This window comes from Stegostoma tigrinum, chromosome 26 (genome assembly GCF_030684315.1).
Source record: "Stegostoma tigrinum isolate sSteTig4 chromosome 26, sSteTig4.hap1, whole genome shotgun sequence".
NCBI lineage: Eukaryota > Metazoa > Chordata > Chondrichthyes > Orectolobiformes > Stegostomatidae > Stegostoma > Stegostoma tigrinum.
The window spans coordinates 1639340-1654711 of NC_081379.1; the positions used below are offsets into that span (position 1 = coordinate 1639340).

Below are 15372 nucleotides of genomic sequence, written 5' to 3' on the forward strand. Positions count from 1 at the left end.
AGGAAACATGGTGGCCAATTGTGCACAGCAAGATCCCACAAGCAGCAACACAGTAATGATGAGGTCATATGTTCTACCAATATTGATTTTAGGGTAAATATTGCGGGGACATGAGGGCGAGCTTTGTTGCTGTTCCCTCAGACCGGTGGCTGTATGGTATTCCCCCCCACCGAGAGGGTTGACAGGTATAGAGTTCAGTCCCCGGCAGTTTGGCGCTCCCTCACTGGCACTGCCTGCCTTCACCCCTGGGCTTGAGTCCCACTGTTAGGTTTGAACCCACTACCTTCTTATGCAGGCATAAATTCAAAAACCACACGACATCAGGTTATAGTCCAAGTGGTTTATTTGAAATCACAAGCTTTCAAAGCGCCGCCCCTTCGTCAGGTGTACCTCACAACCTCCTTCATTGACCCAATGGTTGAAGCACAGACCAAGGGAGAATCACACTGTTTACCCAGTCCTTCAGTAGTTTCCAGGCTGTATCTGCCCCCCATCCCCACAGCTTACCCTGCTCTCATGGAGGTAGGGAGAAGATTCCTGCGCCAGCCTGAGTCAGGGAGAAGATTCCTGCGCCAACCTGAGTCAGGGAGAAGATTTCTGCACCAGCCTGAGCCAGGGAGAAGATTCCTGCACCAGACTGAGTCAGGGAGAAGATTCCTGCGCCAACCTGAGTCAGGGAGAAGAATTCTGCACCAGCCTGAGTCAGGGAGAAGATTTCTGCACCAGCCTGAGTCAGGGAGAAGATTCCTGCACCAGACTGAGTCAGGGAGAAGATTCCTGCGCCAACCTGAGTCAGGGAGAAGAATTCTGCACCAGCCTGAGTCAGGGAGAAGATTTCTGCACCAGCCTGAGTCAGGGAGAAGATTCCTGCGCCAACCTGAGTCAGGGAGAAGATTTCTGCACCAGCCTGAGTCAGGGAGAAGATTCCTGCACCAGCCTGAGTCAGGGAGAAGATTCCTGCACCAGCCTAAGTCAGGGAGAAGATTCCTGCACCAGCCTGAGTCAGGGAGAAGATTCCTGCACCAGACTGAGTCACTGAGTTTCTTTAAGCTGTGAATCATTCTGCAAACTGCCCTCTGAACATTTTCCAAGCCCCCTGCAGACACAGTCTAACCAGTGAGCTGTACATTCACAGGCTAGTTTGGTTCATGCTCCCCAACAGCCTGGTGGCTGTAGCTCGAGTTTTAGGGTGGTTGGTGACCTTTATCTCTTTCCTTTATCTCTCCGCACAGCTCGGGCTCAGCTGTCTGGTCCAACGAAGGCTGCATTCGGATCGGTGGAAACATCTCCTACTCCATCTGTCTCTGCAACCACCTCACCAACTTTGCCATCCTCATGCAAGTGGTGCCCTTAGAGGTTAGTGAGCTGGGCTCTCGGTCGGAAACCACTGAGAAACAAACAGATCAAACCCGAGGCTCTGCCTCGAGGCTGTGGCTTTGCAGCCGCGATGTGCACAGCAGGATCCCACAGGACAACTGAGAGGTTGGGCCAGCTTTGACGGTGCTGGCTGAGGGAGGAATATTCACTGGGACGCTGTGAGTGGTTGTGGGGTTGGGGAGGGAGAGGTGTGGGTAGATGTGGGGGTATAGTTTGCACCTGATCTTCCAGGACTGCCGCGGGATTTTGACTGTCCAAGCAGGCAGATGGAACCATGCTCTGTGACTAGCAAGAAGGACAGACTGTCCTCCCGTACTGACCCTCACAGTTCAATATACTCATGGCCTCAAAGGAAACTCCAGCCGTCTCCCTAAACATGAAGTGAAATTGCCTGAGTGCGGGGAGAGAATGAATCCTGTGTTGCAGAAATGATAAATTGGAGAAGGTGTAGGGTAGATTCCCCAGGCTGATAGAATTAGGGGCTGTTCAGCCCATTGAGTCCCTGCCTGCTACCTGTACAGTAGTCTATTCAGACCTCAAGTGTATCCTAGAACATTCTGGGAAGTTCGAGAAGACATTGCGGGACCCTAGCGGAGATATTTGAATCATGGACAGCCAAGGGTGAGGTGCCAGAGACTGGAGGGTGGCTAGTGGGGTGCCTTCATTTAAGCAAGGTGCTAAGGAAAAGTCAGGGAACGATAGACCAGTGACTGTTGTCTCTACACGAACTATCTTGAGGCCCAAGCTAATGCTCTGGGACCACTGGTTCAAATTCCATGACAGCAGCTTATGGAAGAAGGAGTTAGATACATTTCTGAGGGCTAAAGGGATGAAAGGGAATTGGGAAGAAAGTAGGAACTGAGCTGGATGGTCATCCATGATCATATTGACTGGCGGAGCAGGTTTGGAGGGCCGAATGGCCTCCTCTCACTCCCACTTTCTCTGTTTCTGTGATCTAATTGTAGTTGCTTGGGGTGATTAAGGGATTTGGTGGAGTAGGTGGAAAGAATCTATTGCCTCTGTAGAGGGTGTGTGGAGTGTGGGGTGGGGTGGGGAGGGATGGGGTGAAGGGTAAGGGGGAAGATGGGGGTGGGGTGAGGGGTTAAGGTGGGGAGTGTGGAGAGGTGTAAGGTGCGGGGTTTGGGGTAATGGTGAGTTGAGGGATAAGATGGGGATGGGGTGATGGATAAGGTGAGAGTGTGGTGAGGATGGGGTGATTGTGGGGTGAGAGGTTGGGTGGGGGTGAGATGAGGGGTCAGGGGTAAGGTGGGATTGGGGTCGGGGTGGTGTTGGGGTAAGGTGAGGGTGGGGTGGGGGTGGGGTGATGGTGGGGTGAGGGGTAAGGTGAGGATGGTGTGCGTGTGGTGCTGGGGTAAGGTGGGGGTGGGGTAGGGGTGGGGTGATGGTGGGGTTAGGGGTCAGATGGGGATGGTGTGGGTGTGGTGCTGGGGTAAGGTGGGGGTGGGGTAGGGGTGGTGTTGGGGTAAGGTGAGGGTGCGTTGAAGGTGTGGTGAGGGGTAAGGTGGGGATGGAGTGGATGTGGTGCTGGGGTAAGGTGGGGGTGGGGTAGATGTGGAGTGATGGTGGGGTTAGGGGTCAGATGGGGATGGTGTGGGTGTGGTGCTGGGGTAAGGTGGGGGTGGGGTAGGGGTGGTGTTGGGGTAAGGTGAGGGTGCGTTGAAGGTGTGGTGAGGGGTAAGGTGAGGATGGTGTGCGTGTGGTGCTGGGGTAAGGTGGGGGTGGGGTAGGGGTGGGGTGATGGTGGGGTTAGGGGTCAGATGGGGATGGTGTGGGTGTGGTGCTGGGGTAAGGTGGGGGTGGGGTAGGGGTGGTGTTGGGGTAAGGTGAGGGTGCGTTGAAGGTGTGGTGAGGGGTAAGGTGGGGATGGAGTGGATGTGGTGCTGGGGTAAGGTGGGGGTGGGGTAGATGTGGAGTGATGGTGGGGTTAGGGGTCAGATGGGAATGGTGTGGGTGTGGTGCTGTGGTAAGGTGGGGTTGGGGTGGGGTGAGGAATAAGGTGGGGATGGTGTGTGTATGGTGCTGGGGTAAGGTGGGGGTGGTGTTGTGGTAAGGTGAGGGTGCGGTGAGAGTGGGGTGAGCGGTAAGGTGGGGATAATGTGGGTGTGGTGCTGGGTAAAGTGGGGGTGGGGCAGGTGTGGGGTGAGGGTGAGGTGAAGGGTAAGGTGGTCATGGTGTAGGTGTGGTGCTGGGGTAAGGTGGGGCTGGTGTGGCTATGGGGCTTCGGTCCTGGTACTCAGAGAGTTGGATCTTGATCTGACAGCAAATGATTACAGGAGACCACAAGAAGTTGTCAGGGGAGCAGTTGTATTGCTCTGGGAGAGGGCCAGCACAGGCAGGATGGCTTGAATAGCCTCGTCCTGCACTGTGACATTTCTCTGACTGTGTAATCACAACAAGATTTGATATTCTAGAGGCACCTCTTTATACAAACAGAGGTGAGATATTGAGAGATGATAGAGGAGGTTTTGGGCAAAATTGTTAAAGTTTCAAACACCGAGACATAGAAATGGAGTTGGAATACAGCCAGCTGTGACATAACTGAGTATGGGACAGGCTCGAGGGACTGAGTTATTTCATCCTGACGTTAATGAGTTCTGTTTAATTGATGGTTTTGGCTCAGTACAGAGAGAAAAAAGAACCTGGATTGTTCACTTTAGTATTGAAAATCTTAAAGGTAGATTTAATAAAGACTTTGAAAGCTTTGTTACAGAAAATAAGGAAAAACTTCAAGACAGCCAATAATAAGAAGAAAACTAATTAAGATCAAGCGAAAGAAGAACCAAGAGATGAAATTTTTTCTCCAGTGCAAGCTGGGAGCTCAGGAATATTGAACCAAGGAGCTGGAGTTAGGTATTTGACTCTCGAGCCTGACCCAGTGGTCAGTAGGTTCACTTGTGTTGTGGCTGTGATCTGGGTAGCACATTCCCATTCCTTAACTCCCTGCTCAGTGAGAAATCTTTCAACCTCAGCCTTAAATAAATGTACAGAGCCAGTGTTTGCTATTTCCTCGACAACAGAATCCCACGCTTTAAGGCCCGTCTTGGGGAAAAAATGGTTGCTCATCTCCACCTTCAATGGGAGACCTGTTATTGGAAAGTAGAGCAGGACGAGGCCATTCAGCCCTTTAATATGGCCATGGCTAATCTTTTATCCCAAAGCCATGTTTGTATATTCTCCCCAAAACCCTGGGTGCTTCTCATGTCCAGAAATGTTTCAGAGATAACAAGGTGTGGAGCTGAATGAACACAGCAGGCCAAGCAGCATCTCAGGAGCACAAAAGCTGACGTTTCGGGCCTAGACCTGTCATTAGAAATGGGGGAGGGGGAGAGGGAACTGGAATAAATAGGGAGAGAGGGGGAGGCGGACTGAAGATGGAGAGTAAAGAAGATAGGTGGAGGGCAGACAGACAGGTCAAAGGGGTGGGGATGGAGCCTGTAAAGGTGAGTGTAGTTGGGGAGGTAGGGAGGGGATAGGTCAGCCCAGGGAGGATGGACAGGTCAAGGGGGTGGGATGAGGTTAGTAGGTAGGAAATGGAGGTGCGGCTTGGGGTGGGAAGAAGGGATGGGTGAGAGGAAGAACAGGTTAGGGAGGCAGAGACAGGTTGGACTGGTTTTGGGATGCGGTGGGGGAAGGGGAGATTTTGAAGCTGGTGAAGTCCACATTGATACCATTGGGCTGCAGGGTTCCCAGGCGGAATATGAGTTGCTGTTCCTGCAACCTTCGGGTGGCATCATTGTGGCACTGCAGGAGGCCCATGATGGACATGTCGTCTAAGGAATGGGAGGGGGAGTTGAAATGGTTTGCGACTGGGAGGTGCAGTTGTTTATTGCGAACTGAACGGAGGTGTTCTGCAAAGCGGCCCCAAGCCTCTGATTGGTTTCCCCAATGTAGAGGAAGCCACACCGGGTACAGTGGATCCAGTGTACCACATTGGTGGATGTGCAGGTGAACCTCTGCTTGATGTGGAAAGTCATCTTGGGGCCTGGGATGGGGGTGAGGGAGGAGGTGTGGGGGCAAGTGTAGCATTTCCTGCGGTTGCGGGGAAAAGTGCCGGGTGTGATGGGGTTGGAGGGGAGTGTGGAGCGGACAAGGGAGCCACATAGAGATTGGTCTCTCCGGAAGGCAGACAAGGGTGGGGATGGAAAAATATCTTTGGTGGTGGGGTCGGATTGTAGATGGCGGAAGTGTTGGAGGATGATGCGTTGTATCCGGACGTTGGTGGGGTGGTGTGTGAGGATGAGGGGGATTCTGTTTTGGTTGTTATTGCAGGGACAGGGTGTGAGGGATGAGTTGCGGGAAATGTGGGAGACACGGTCGAGGGTGTTCTCGAACACTGCGGGGGGGAAGTTGTGGTCTTTGAAGAACGAGGACATCTGAGATGTACAGGAGTGGAATGCCTCATCCTGGGAGCAGATGCGGCGGTTGCAAAGGAATTGGGAATAGGGAATGGCGTTTTTGCTGGAAGGTGGGTGGGAGGAGGTGTATTCTAGGTAGCTGTGGGAATCGTTGGGCTTGAAATAGGTATAAGTTTCTAGGTAGTTGCCTGAGATGGAGACAGAGAGGTCCAAGAAGGTGACGGATGTGTTAGAGATGGTTTAGGTGAACTTCAGTTTGGGGTGGAAGGTGTTGGTGAAATCGATGGACTGTTCGAGCTCCTCTTGGGAGCAAGAGGCATTTCCGATACAGTCATCGATGTAATGGAGGAAGAGGTAGGGTTTAGATTCTCTTTCTTGAATGTATTCAGGGACTGGCTTCCACAGGTGGAGAATTCCACAAGTTCACTACCCTCTGAGTGCAGAAATGCTTCCTTATCTCAGTCCTGAAATAGTAAACTATGCCCCCAGTCCTACAGCGGAGTGAACATGCTTACAGAGTCTATTCAAGCCAGTCCGATTCAGGATTTTGAATAAGATCACCTCTCATTCTGTTAAACCCCAATGGGTATAGACTCCATCTTCCTTCATCAAGGTAATCCCTTCATCTCAGCAACGGGTTGGGTGAAGCTGCTGTGGGATGCAGTCCATGGCATGGGACCCTCAATCAATTAAAGTCACCAAAGCCCTGTGCAGTGCCCCAGATGTGGTCTCACCAGTAGACTGTGTGATATAACACGCTCATTGCTATATCCCATTCCCTTCGGAAACACCAAAACTGTTGTGGTGAAATGATTTTAGTGCAGAGAGAAAAGATTTGTCTATGTTGTCCTGAGTGTATCTTGGCAAGCATCAGTGTGACTGGGAAAGCACCAAGCCAAATACACTTTAGAAACGAGATACCTAAGTGTGGAGCTGGATGAACACAGCAGGCCAAGTGGCATCTTAGGAGCTGAAAAGCCGACATTTTGGGCCTAGACCCTTCATCAGAAATGGACTTTAGAAACACTTTAGAAACAATACCTTCAACAACTAGAGCAGGTATTGCTGGAAAAGCTCAGCAGGCCTGGCAGTGTCTGTGAGAGTTAATGTTTCAGGGTCCTGTGACCCTTCCTCACGACAGAAACAATACCTTACTTTCCTCCTGGGAACCCTGCAACCTTCAGGATTCGATATCAAGATCAACAATTTTAGCGCTTGATCACCTTCTTCCATGTCCTTCTCCTTAATCCCAATTCTCACCCCCCCATCCCCATCCCTATCCCCACCCCCACCCCCACCCCACACACCAGGCCTTGACATCACATGGGCTATTATCACATACAACCCACTGTCAGCCACAAATGGCTTCCATTAGCACCTATTCATTCTCCCAGCCTGACCTTTACCCGTTCCTTTGTCTGCCATTGTTCTCTCTCTCTCTCTCTCTGCCTCTCTCTCTGTCTCTCTCTCTATCTCTGTCTCTCTGCCTCTCTCTGTCTCTCTCTCCCATACTGTGCACTCCATCTCCACTATCATTTAGTCCTCCCCCCGACTCCATGTTCAGCAGACATTCCTACATTTTCCTGCATATAATTAGTTCTGAAGGGTCACTGGGCCCGAAATGTTAACTCTGCTTTCCCTTCAAAGATGCAGCCAGACCTGCTGAGTTTCTCCAGCAATTTCTGTTTTAGTTTCTGAGTTCCAGCATCCGCAGTTCTTTGTTTAATTTTCTCTCTGTTATTCTGGTTTGGGATGTGCTGCCTGAAAGGAAGTTGCAAACACAGGATTTAGTACATCCTTAAAAAACAAAATGTTTTCAGAGCCATCGGAAAGAGCAGGGGAATGGGATGAACTGGACAGCACTCTCAAAGGACTAGAACAGGTATGTTAGGCTGAATGGCCCCCTTCTCTACTGTTTCATGGAATGAATTGATAATAAGAGAGGGAGAGGATAGAAGTGCTTAGGCAGAGGGATTGCAACCAATAAGAGATGTTAGAGGAGAAATTTGAAAAGAGCGAACATGTCCAGAATAAGAAATAGAAGCAGACGGTGAGTAATTGTTTGATAAACCTCTGTGAAGAAGTTACAGCAAGAGTAGACAAAGATAATGTGGTAGATGCCAGATATTTGGGTATCTGAAGGTTTGGGGGAAGTATGGGCTGATGAGTAAAGCCAGAACTTGTCGCGTGTGGAGCTAAGAAGTGGAATGGTGTACCAATCAGGAATCAATGCAGCGTTTAAAAGCAGTTACTTGGGTTTGCAAAAGTGAGAACTAGTGTTCGACATGAATTACTGCTGGGATCACTTGTTTACAATTTACAAAAAGAGAATGATTTGTACTTGGGAATGGGAAGCGCAGCATTGACATGTGGAGACATTTGGGAATTGTAATGAATGTAGAGGAGGAGTGAATGTCTGCTGAAGGCAGTAGAATATGGCTAGTAATGAAAGCCATGCTGAGAGACTAATACCAATTGGACAGATAATACTGGGGGATGTGCCCCAGGTTGTGTTGAGACTTATCACGAACCCCTGCTGGTCTAGACTTGGCTGTCCTCAATGTCAATGGGACTCACGATGCAGGAAATTGTCAGGGAGGCAGGGGGTGAGGGTGACGTGACCATCTCTGTTGTTGTCAACTTCTGAAAATACCCCATTTAAACTGCCCCATTAAGGCCACATTTGATTCAGTATCCAGGGTACATTCAAAGATGTGCCAGCTGGTGGAATAGACACGGGAAATGTCGGGGGAGGGTGTGGGGGAGGTGGGGTGTTCTCTGGAGGATCGGTGCACACTTGATGGGCCGGAATGAATTGCATTGGACTCTACATGATGTCCTCAGTTCTATCCAGCAATATCTGGTGCCAAGTGAGGGAGCGACAGGGACAGGAGGAGAGGCAGAAAAAGCTTTGAAATAGCACCTTCCACGTCCTCACAACATTCTCAAAGCACTTTAAAGACAGGGAAATATTGTCCAAGTGTAGTGACAGCTGCAAGGTAACAGTCAGTTTGTACACAGCTAGATCCCACAAACAGCAATACGATTTGCTAGCAGTTTGTTTACTGCTGTTTCCTGAATGATAAATATTAGCCTAAAGATACTGCACCTGGCTGGTTCGATCCCCTCCACTTGGCAGCTCAGAGAGTCAGAAACTCATGTCTCAAGCAGCCACACTGCCCAATATTTTATTGAAGAGTACAAACTCTGGAACATATGCTGAAAGATTCACTTCTTAAAATAGATTGCATTTCACTGATTTCTGATGTTGCACTCTATCAAAAGAGCGTTGTCACTGAATGGATTCTGTTTGCGACAGATTTACAGCTGGAAAACAGCTTGTTTTTATATTCTCCTCAGGAAAACTTGCATTCACCACCAGCCCCTACACCCTCTCCCTATCTCTGTAACCCCCTCCAGCGCCAACAAGCCCTTCCTATCTCCGTAACCCCCTCCAGCCCCTACAACCCCTTCCTATCTCCGTGACCCCCTCCGGCCCCTACACCCCTCTCTATCTCTGTAACCTCCTCCGGTCCCTACACCCCCTCCATATCTCTGTAACCCCCTCCATCCCCTACAACCCCCTCCCTATCTCTGTAACCCCCTCCAGCCCCTATACCCCCTACCCATCTCTGTAACCTCCTCCAGCCCCATACCCCCTCCCTATCTCTGTAAACCCCTCCAGCCCCTACACCCACTCCCTATCACTGTAACCCCCTCCAGCCCCTACACCCACTCCCTATCACTGTAACCCCCTCCAGCCCCTACACCCCTCCCTATCTCTGTAATCCCCTCCAGCCCCTACACCCACTCCCTATCTCTGTAACCCCGTCCAGCTCCTGCACCCCCTCCCTATCTCTGTAACTCCCTCCAGCCCCTACACCCCTCCCCATCTCTGTAACCCCCTCCAACCCCTACACCCCTCCCTATCACTGTAACCCCCTCCAGCCCCTACACCCACTCCCTATCACTGTAACCACCTCCAGCCCCTACAACCCTCCCTATCACTGTAACCCCCTCCAGCCCCTACACCCCTCCCTATCTCTGTAACCCCCTCCAGCCCTAACATCCCATCCCTATCTCTGTAAACACCTCCAGCCCTTACACCCCCCCACCTCTGTAACACCCTCCAGCTCCAACACCCACTCCCTATCTCTGTACCCCCCTCCAGCCCCTACACCCCCTCCCTATCTCTGTCACCCCCTCCAGCCCCTACACCCCCTCCCTATATCTGTAACCTCCTCCAGCCCTACACCCCCTCCCTATCTCTGTGAACTCCTCCAGCCCCTACACCCCGTCCCTATCTCTGTAACCTCCTCCAGCCCTACACCCCCTCCCTATCTCTGTAACCTCCTCCAGCCCTACACCCCCTCCCTATCTCTGTAACCCCCTCCAGCCCCTACACCCGCCCCATCTCTGTAAGCCCCTACACCCCCTCGCTATCTCTGTAACCCCCTCCAGCCCTTACACCCCCTCCCTATCTCTGTAAGCCCCTACACCCCTCCCTATCTCTGTAACCTCCTCCAGCCCCAGCACCCCTCCCTATCTCTGTAACCCCCTCCAGCCCCTACACCCTTCCCTATCTCCGTAACTCCCTACACCCCTCCCTATCTCTGTAACCTCCTCCAGCCCTACACCCCCTCCCTATCTCTGTCACCCCCTCCCTATCTCTGTAACCTCCTCCAGCCCCTACACCCCTCCCTATCACTTGCACCTCCTGTTGCCCCTACACCCCTCCCTATCTCTGTAACCTCCTCCAGCCCCTACACCCCCTCCCTATCTCTGTAACCTCCTCCAGCCCCTACACCCTCTCCCTATCTCTGTAACCTCCTCCAGCCCCTACACCCCCTTCCTATCTCTGTAACCTCCTCCAGCCCTACACCCCCTCCCTATCTCTGTAACCTCCTCCAGCCCCTACACCCCCTCCCTATCTCTGTAACCTCCTCCAGCCCCTACACCCCTCCCTATCTCTGTAACCTCCTCCAGCCCCTACACCCCCTTCCTATCTCTGTAACCTCCTCCAGCCCTACACCCCCTCCCTATCTCTGTGCACTCCTCCAGCCCCTACATCTCTGTCCTGGTGCTTTCTGAGACCTGATGCTGTCTGGGTGTTGCCTGTAAGCCGAGTGGCTCCTGGTGCCTCGTCCTAATGTTTGATATCTTCGTCACCATTTTCTCTGCCTGTCGAGCTTTTTTGAAAATGGTCCTTGACCAGATGTCTGGTACCTATCCAACAGCTGTGTTTGGATCTGTCCCAAACTTGGCAATGTGCCTGTGAGGTGTTTTTGCATGATTCGCTATTCAGGTGTTATATAAATGCACTTTATTGTTGGTGTGCTTTACCAGTTGAAAGTTAATCTGTTTCCGATCTATGATGATTTGTGTTGGTGTTGTGCAGTTACTCTGGGGAGAAATAAACAGTGAATGGGTACAGAATTGGATTAATGGGCTGTGCAGGATTGAGCGAGTATGGTGACAGAGTAGTCTTTTTAGATAAAAGTCGTTTCCCTTGTGCTGGCCAGTGAATTGTAATCCGTGTCGGAGGGGGCTGATTCAGTAAACACAGAGACTGACCGCGGGGCTCTGTGCTCTCAGTGCTGGGGCACAGTTTCAGGATTAACCAACCTGGGTGGTGGCCAGAGATGGAGACAGAGAGGTCCAGGAAGGAGAGAGAGGTATTGGAGATGGCCCAGGTGAACTTGAGGTTGGGGAGGAAGGTGCTGGTGAAGTGGATGAACTGTTCGAGCCCCTTGTGGGAGCACGAGGCGGTGCCGATACAGTCATCAATGTAACGGAGGACGAGGTGGGGAATGGGGCCTGTTTCGCTGCAGAAAGGTCTGTTTGTTTCCAGATCAAACAAGGTGGTTGATGGAGAAGGAGAAATATTGAAAAGAGAACTTTTAGGGACATGACATTGGTAACACTCATGTTCCTGTGTACAGAGACTGTGCATTAAACTGAACCCCTACCAGACAGTGAAATATTTGGGATTAACCTGAGTGGGATATTGAAGGGAGCAGGGAATGAGGGGGAGAGTGGGAGTAGACTAGGGGTAATATTGAAGAGAGCAGGGAGTGAGGGGGGAGAGGGATTAGACTGGGAGGGGTATTAAAGGGAGCGGGGAGTGAGGGGAGAGTGGGATTAGGCTGGATGTGTGAATGTGTGTCTGTGTCTGTGAGAGTGCGAGTGTGTGTCTGTATCTATGTGAGTGTGTGTGCGTCTGTGCGTGTGTGTCTATCTATGTGAGTGCAAGTGTGTGTCTATGTGAGTGTGTGTCTGTGTGAGTGTGTGTCTGTGTGAGAGTGTGACTGTACTAGTGTGTGTCTGTGCGAGTGAGTGCAAGTGTGTTGTGTCTGTATGAATACGAGAGTGTGTATGTGCGACTGTGTGTCTGTGTGAGTGTGTGTGTTTGCGTGTGCGAGTGTGTGTGTGTCTGTGCGATTGTGTGTGTCTGTGCAAGTGTGACTGTGTGAGTGTGTGTCTGTGCAAGTGTGTGTCTGTATCTATGAGAGTGTGAGTGTGTGTCTGTATCTGGGTGAGATCGAGTGTGTGTCATTGCGAGTGTGTGTCTGTATCTGTGAGAGTGCGAGTGTGTGTCTGTGCGAGTATGTGTCTGTATCTGTGAGAGTGCGAGTGTGTGTCTGTGCGAGTCTGTGTGAGTGTGTGTCTGTGCAAGTGTGTCTGTATCTGTGAGAGTGTGAGTGTGTATCTGTGCGAGTGAGTGCAAGTGTGTCTGTGCGAGTGTGTGTCTATCTGTGAGAGTGCGAGTGTGTCTGTGCGAATGAGTGTCTGTATCTGTGTGAGTGTGAGCCTGTGCGAGTGAGTGCAAGTGTGTCTGCGCTTGTACGAGAGTGTGTCTGTATCTGCGAGTGCGGGTGTGTCTGTGCGAATGAGTCTCTGTATCTGCGTGAGTGCAAGTGTGTGTCTGTGCGAGTGAGTGCAAGTGTGTGTCTGTATCTGTGAGAGTGTGAGTGTGTGCCTGTGCAAGTGTGTCTGTGCAAGTGTGTGTGTCTGTGCGAGTGTGTGTCTATATCTATGTGAGTGCGAGTGTGTGTCTGTACAGGTGCGAGCATGTGTCTATGTGTGTGTGTGTCGGTGTGAGAGTGTGACTGTACATGTGTGTATCTGTGCGAGTGAGTGCAAGTGTGTCTGTGCGAGTACGAGAGCGTGTCTGTGCGAGTGTGTGTCTGTGCAAGTGTGTGTGTCTGTGCGAGTGTGTGTGCGTCTGTGCATGTGCATGTGTGTGTGTGTGTGTGTGTGTGTGTGTGTGTGCGAGTGCGTGTGTCTGCGAGTGCGAGTGTGTTTGTGTCTATGCAAGTGTGTCTCTCTGTACGAGTGTGCATCTCTGTGCAAATGTGTGTCTTTGCGAGTGTGTGCGCCTGGGCGAGTGTGAGTGTATGTCTGTGCGAGTTAGTGTCTCTGTGTAAGTGTGTGTTTGTGCGAGTGTGTGTGTCTGGGCGAGTGTGTACAAGTGCGAGTGTATGCGAGTGTGAGTGTATGTCTGTGCGAGTGCATGTCTGTGTGAGTGTGTGTGTCTGGGCGAGTGTGTGCAAAAGTGAGTGTGAGTGTATGTCTGTGCGAGTGTGTCTCAGTGCGAGTGTGAGTGTATGTCTGTGCGAGTGAGTCTCTCTGTGTGCGTGCGAGTGTATGTCAGTGCGAGTGTGTGTCTGTGCGAGTGTGTGTGTCTGGGCAAGTGTGTGCAAGTGCGAGTGTATGCGAGTGTGAGTGTATGTCTGTGCAAGTGAGTGTCGCTGCGTGCGTGCGAGTGTATGTCAGTGCGAGTGTGTGCGAGTGCGAGTGTGTGTCACGGTGGAGACCCTTTAGGCAGGAAGCCTGTCTGGCTGCTGTGAACTGGGTTTCGGGGCGTCCTGTGTTTGCTCTGAGGTTTAAGTAATGTTGAGCTTAGTTTGTAGATTTCAGTTGAAGGAAACGGCATCCCATTAACAGGCAGAAACTTGCGATAAGGATACTGGCTGCAGATGTATCAGACTGAGCCAGGAGCATCAGAGTGGAGACTGTGGTAAATCTTCAGTGTTTGGAAGGATGGTGGCGAGACTAAAGAAGTCCAAGTTTAATCCTTTCTCTGGTTTCTGCAGTGAAATCTTTCTCACCTTTTTGTCTGGCGCAGTATACTGAGAGGTATTTGTTGTTTACGAAACATTTTATTATTTGTAGTAAAAGTATGTTATTACACTCCAGTAGATGTGCTCAGTAACTCACCTCCAAATTGAAACAAAATTCGGGCTTAGCAAGTGAAGTTTCAATCTGAGAACTGACCCGTCCAGAGCTAACGTCAGTCGGGATCATTACAGAGCAAGAGTTAACCCAGGTTCAAAAATCCTGGAAATGAACAGAGAGCTGTGAACGCTTAAAGAAATGAGCCAATGTGGCACTGAGACAGAAGTTACTGTGAAGTGCATTATACAGACTGAAATGTCAAAATGTCTTTGTTGCCAAGAGTTTTTTGGAATCAGAAGATAGAACGGTTGATTATTTTAATTGTTGACTAACGCTGAACTGAGAGAGTTATTGGATAAATTGAGAGCAGAATTAGAAGCAGGAACTTGTAACAATAATTTAATTAGAGCGATTACTCAGCAGTTAGTATTGAAGGAGAGAAACTTAGAACTGATATATCACACAGCTAGGATTGTCTCAGCTTCAATTGTAAAAGGAAAACATTGAATTGGAGAAAAAAAAACAATATATTGAAATAACAAAGTGTGGGGCTGGATGAACACAGCAGGCCAAGCAGCATCTTAGGAGGATAAAAGCTGACGTTTCGGGCCTAGACCCTTCATCAGAAAATATATTGAAAAAACGAATTGGGAGGAAAGTAGAACCAAAAGGCAAGGCCGAGAGAAATGTGAAGTAAAAGAGTGAGTTGGCAAGTGAGGCGAGAAAGTGAAATGAAATGGAAATACAAAAGCTTGAACTCCTGAGAGAGAGAAAAAAGACTTTGTTATGATTACAGCTGTTCCCAGACTGAAATCTGACTTGACAGATTCTATCCAGAGAATCCTTAACACATTGCCACAACACATTGCAGCGAACCAGAACTACACCAAGCAGAACACGGGCACCTATATCGAGTCTTGAAAAAGAAATGGATACCGAAAAGCACAGTCCGCCATGACCTCTGAGACAGACCACAACAGTAAGGCACAACACGACCAGACTGACTAATCACCTGACCGTACATCAAGGACGTTTCAGAGGTGACCACAAAACTACTCTGGCCCCCGAAGTATCAGAGTATCCCACAAACCAACAGCCACCCTTTAACAGCTACCGATGAACGTAAAAGATCCCATACCCAAAACCAGGAGGCGATGGCCTAGTGGTGTTATCACTGGGCTGTTAATCCAGAGACCCAGGTAATGTTCTAGGGATCTGGGTTCAAATCCCACCGTGGCACATGTTGGAATTTGAATTCAATAAAATACCTGGAGTTAAAAACATAATGATGACCATGAGCTGATTGTTGGGAAAGCCCATCTGGTTCACTAATGCCTTTTAGGGAAGGAAACTGCCATCCTTATCTGGTCTGGTCTACATGTGACTCCAGACCCATAGCAATGCGGTTGACTTTTGACTGCCCTCTGGGCATTCGGGATGG

The 15372-nt window shown here is 50.4% G+C and overlaps 1 protein-coding gene across 4 annotated transcripts in view; it reads left to right on the top strand.

The window, feature by feature from the left end:
• The window catches only part of adgrd1 (adhesion G protein-coupled receptor D1), a 259133-nt gene that overhangs the window by 125585 nt on the left and 118176 nt on the right, over nt 1-15372 (top strand). For all 4 annotated transcript variants that reach the window (XM_059654884.1, XM_059654887.1, XM_059654885.1 and 1 more), the window contains one exon: nt 1233-1356. In XM_059654884.1, the coding sequence (XP_059510867.1) occupies nt 1233-1356 (124 nt within the window). The remainder of the gene's footprint in view (nt 1-1232; nt 1357-15372) is intronic.